This window comes from Aythya marila (genome assembly GCF_965140915.1).
Source record: "Aythya marila genome assembly, contig: HAP1_HAP1_SCAFFOLD_154, whole genome shotgun sequence".
Lineage (NCBI taxonomy): Eukaryota > Metazoa > Chordata > Aves > Anseriformes > Anatidae > Aythya > Aythya marila.
Window position 1 is genome coordinate 2,084,636 of NW_028137218.1, and position 3,923 is coordinate 2,088,558.

The 3,923-nt window shown below is 49.4% G+C and overlaps 1 protein-coding gene across 1 annotated transcript; it reads right to left on the reverse strand.

Moving 5' to 3' along the window:
- Nucleotides 1-2,042: 2,042 nt before the first annotated feature.
- LOC309891109 (olfactory receptor 14C36-like) lies at nt 2,043-3,011 on the reverse strand (the record flags this gene model as incomplete). The annotated part of the gene is made up of 1 exon (XM_082785491.1): nt 2,043-3,011. One exon carries the CDS (start codon nt 3,009-3,011, stop codon nt 2,043-2,045), a length of 969 nt encoding a protein of 322 aa, XP_082641617.1.
- Nucleotides 3,012-3,923: the final 912 nt, after the last annotated feature.

The window sequence follows — 3,923 nt, forward strand, 5'->3', positions numbered from 1 at the left end:
TCCAGCATATAGCTGGACAAAAATATCATACGTTGGGTGAATAACCAGCAGATGGGTAGGACTCCAAGGGTTGAGGTAAATGGGTCTGCATCAGGCTGGTGGGCAGTCACCAGTGGGGTACCTCAAGGCTCCATTTTAGGTCCAGTCCTCTTCAGTGTTTTTGTAAATGATTTGGATGTAGGACTAGGAGGTGTTCTGAGCAAATTTGCTGGCGACACCAAACTTGGAGGAGTTGTGGACTCTGATGAGGGTGGAAAGGCCTTGCAGAGAGATCTGGACAGAATGGAGAGCTGGGCAGAGCAGCCCTGCAGAGAGGGATCTGGGGGTTGTGGTTGACAGCAAGCTGAATATGAGCCAGAAGTGTGCCCTGCCAGCCAGGAGGGCCAACCATATCCAGGGGTGCATAAAGCACGGCATTGCTAGTTGGTCAAGGGAAGTGATTGTCCCACTCTATTCTGCACTTGTTCAGCCTCACCCTGAGTACTGTGTGCAGTTCTGGGCACCACAGTACAAATAGGATGTGAAACTGTTGGAGAGTGTCCAGAGGAGGTCTACAAAGATAGTGAAGGGCCTAGAGGGGAAGATGTATGGGGAGTGGCTGAGGTCTCTGGGCCTGTTCAGCCTGGAAAACAAGAGGCTGAGAGGAGACCTCATTGTAGTCTGTCTTCCTCATGAGGGGGAGTGGAGGGGCAGGCACCGATCTACTCTGTTTGGTGATCAGTGATAGGACCTGAGGGAATAGTGTCAAGCTACAACAGGGGAGGTCCAGACTGCATATCAGTAAAAGGTTCTTCAATGAGAGGGTTGTCACGTACTGGAACAGGCTTCCCAAGGTCGTAGTCATGGCACCAAGCCTGTTGGAGTTCAAGAAGTATTTGAAATGTGCTCTTAGTCATATGGTCTGAATTTTTGGATAGACTTGTGTGGAGTCAGGAGTTGGGCTCAATGATCCTTATGGGTCCCTTCCACCTTGGGATATTCTATGATTCTATTATTCTATGATCATTTTCTCTGAGCAGTGATAGTTTTACAGGTAGATCAGGTTAGTCAGTGCTTTCTAGCCCATGACCCAACACTGATCCACTGTCTTGGTGGCTGCTCCCCCAGTATAGACACTGATGCCAGCAGAAGGATGGAGCTGGTCAAATTTCAAAAATCAGCTCCCCTTGGCGGTGGGGAATGGCCATCTCCATGCTCCCCACAAGCTGTCCCTCAAGCTGGCAGTGCTGCTGTGCAGAGGAAATGGGCTGTAGTGTTGTACCAAACAGAGGTACTTCATGAAAGGGGAAATGAATAACTCCTCAGATTCCCTTCCCTCTGCCTTCTGGGTGCCCACTCTCTTCTCTGAGACTTCAGGGTTGCAGGTTCCCTGTGAATACCTGGCTTTAGTTCTTTCCCTGTGGCTGAGAGCACAGTGGGAGATCTCACTTTCAAAGGGGCTTAAGTCATGGCTCATACCAGGCTCTGCTGTCCCTGGAAGTACCCTGGCCTCCGCAGGCAGCTCCAGATGCCTCTCCTGAAGGACATCATCTATGGCTCAGATGTAGGAACAGCCCTGGTTATGTAATGCAGTGACCATTCACTGCCTCTGTTGTCAGTAGACATCCATGGGTAAGTCTTAAATCTAGCCCTTGGTCTCTGAAAGATCACAAATGTGATAATGATCCATTTCCTCCTGAACCAAAAGAGGAACAGACTCTTATGAGCAGCAATTATTTGGGCCTTGGCATTGGTTTGGTAAAGACAGCTCAGGCTCAGGCTTTGAGCATAGCATTGGGGTGTTTCCATTTTAGTACAGCAATGTTATGAGAGTCTTCACTGACTCCCTCACAGTGTTAAATGCACATTTATACAGCTTTCATATGTGAGCAAACAGGTTCGTGGATTCATAGCAATTTGGGGAATCTAAATATTCAAATATTTATGCAGGGATGCAAGGAGCACAAACAGCCATAATGACTAGATATATATGTGTGTGTGTGTGTGTGTATAATGAGAACAACAAAAACACAAAAACATGCCTGGAAGAGGATTACTGACTTTCATTTGTGGAGAGTGAAGGGATCTTTATAAGAACTGAAAAACATCCACCAAATCACTTTCCTAACTGCAACCTTCAGCTCCTGGTTCCTCATGCTGTAGATGAGGGGGTTCACTGCTGGAGGCACCACCGAGTACAAAACTGCTAGCAAAAGGTCGAGGGATGGGAAAGAAATGGAGGAGGGCTTCAGGTAGGTAAAAGTGGCAGTACTAACAAACAAGGAGACCACGGCCAGGTGAGGGAGGCACGTGGAAAAAGCTTTGTGCCGTCCTTGATGGGAGGGCATCCTAATCACAGCCCTGAAGATCTGCACATAAGACAGCACAAGGAAAACAAAACACCCAGATGCTATAGTGACACTAATAATAAGAAGCCCAACTTCTCTTAGGTAGGTGTCTGAGCAGGAGAGCTTGAGGATCTGGGGAAGTTCACAGAAGAACTGGTCCAGGGCATTGCCTTGGCAGAGGGGAAGGGAAAAGGTATTGGCAGTGTGCAGCACAGCATAGAGAAAAGTACTGCCCCAGGCAGCTGCTGCCACATTGACACAAGTTCTGTTGTCCATTATTGTCCCATAGTGTAGGGGTTTGCAGATGGCAATGTAGCGGTCATAGGCCATGATGGTAAGAAGATAAAACTCTGTTGCAACAAAGACAACAAACATAAAGACCTGAGTAGCACAGCCTGCATAGGAAATGGCCCTGGTGTCCCATAGGGAATTGGCCATGGATTTGGGGACAGTCGTGGTAATAGTTCCAAGGTCAATCAAAGAGAGGTTGAGGAGGAAGAAGTACATGGGGGTGTGGAGGCGGTGGTCGCAGGCTATGGCTGTGAGGATGAGGCCGTTGCCCAGGAGGGCAGCCAGGTAGATGCCCAGGAAGAGCCCAAAGTGCAGGAGCTGCAGCTCGCGAGTGTCTGCGAATGGCAGGAGGAGGAACTCTGTTGGGAAGGTTCTGTTGGACATTTGCTGCATCTGGCCATGTGCACCTGTCACTAGAGGAAAAGACAATGACAAGGCAGAATTCTCTGAGCAAAACTCACACCTTCTCTCACAAAAATCACCATTCCCTGAGTTGAATGAGTCAGCTTGTTATCCAACCCACCCAACTGAATGACAGCATGCCTGACAGGTTATAATAGAGTTTGGACACCTTGTTCCCAAGAAGAAATGCTCAGAGCAGTACCCAGCACTCCGTGTCAGAACAGATGTTTACACGCACTTGCTTCCCAGACAAAGGAAGTAGGAGAGCCACGTACAGGTAGAGAAATGAGAATGAATACCACAATGCTCGAACCAGCTGACAGAGAGAAAAGCAAATGGGCATGCAGTGAAACCTACACCCTATCAAGCTTGCATGCCACCTAGAGACATGACACTGCAGGGCAGGTACTCTTAGCCTCATCATTGTGTATCATCTTGCAGGACACAGGCTCCTTTCTTCCTCTGGAGGTCCAGCTGAGGAGATGGTGGTTCATGCACTAAATCCCCAGGCGCTGAGACTGGCTGATGTACTGGGTGGCAGAGGAGAGCAGGGGGTTGCTGCAGAGAAGGTGCCTGCACTGCAGGCCTGGCAGGAAGTGCCTGTATCCCCCCTCTCTTGGTGTTTCAGGCAGCAGTTCCCTCTCCCTCCCTACACAGATCACTGCTGCCTGGAACTGTCCCTACTGGCAGCTCCTTCCCTGTCTCCACATCTCTTCCCTGCCATTGCTCACAGACCCTGTCCCACCTGCAGTGTGCTCAGCTCTGCCCTGCAGACACATCCTTTCCCAAGGCAATTTCCAGGGACATATTCATTGTGTCCAGTGGCTAAGGAGCTGCTGTGACTTGTCCAGAGAGCCCTTCAGGACAGAAAAGTGAAACAGACCCCATGGAGCTTCTTCCCTT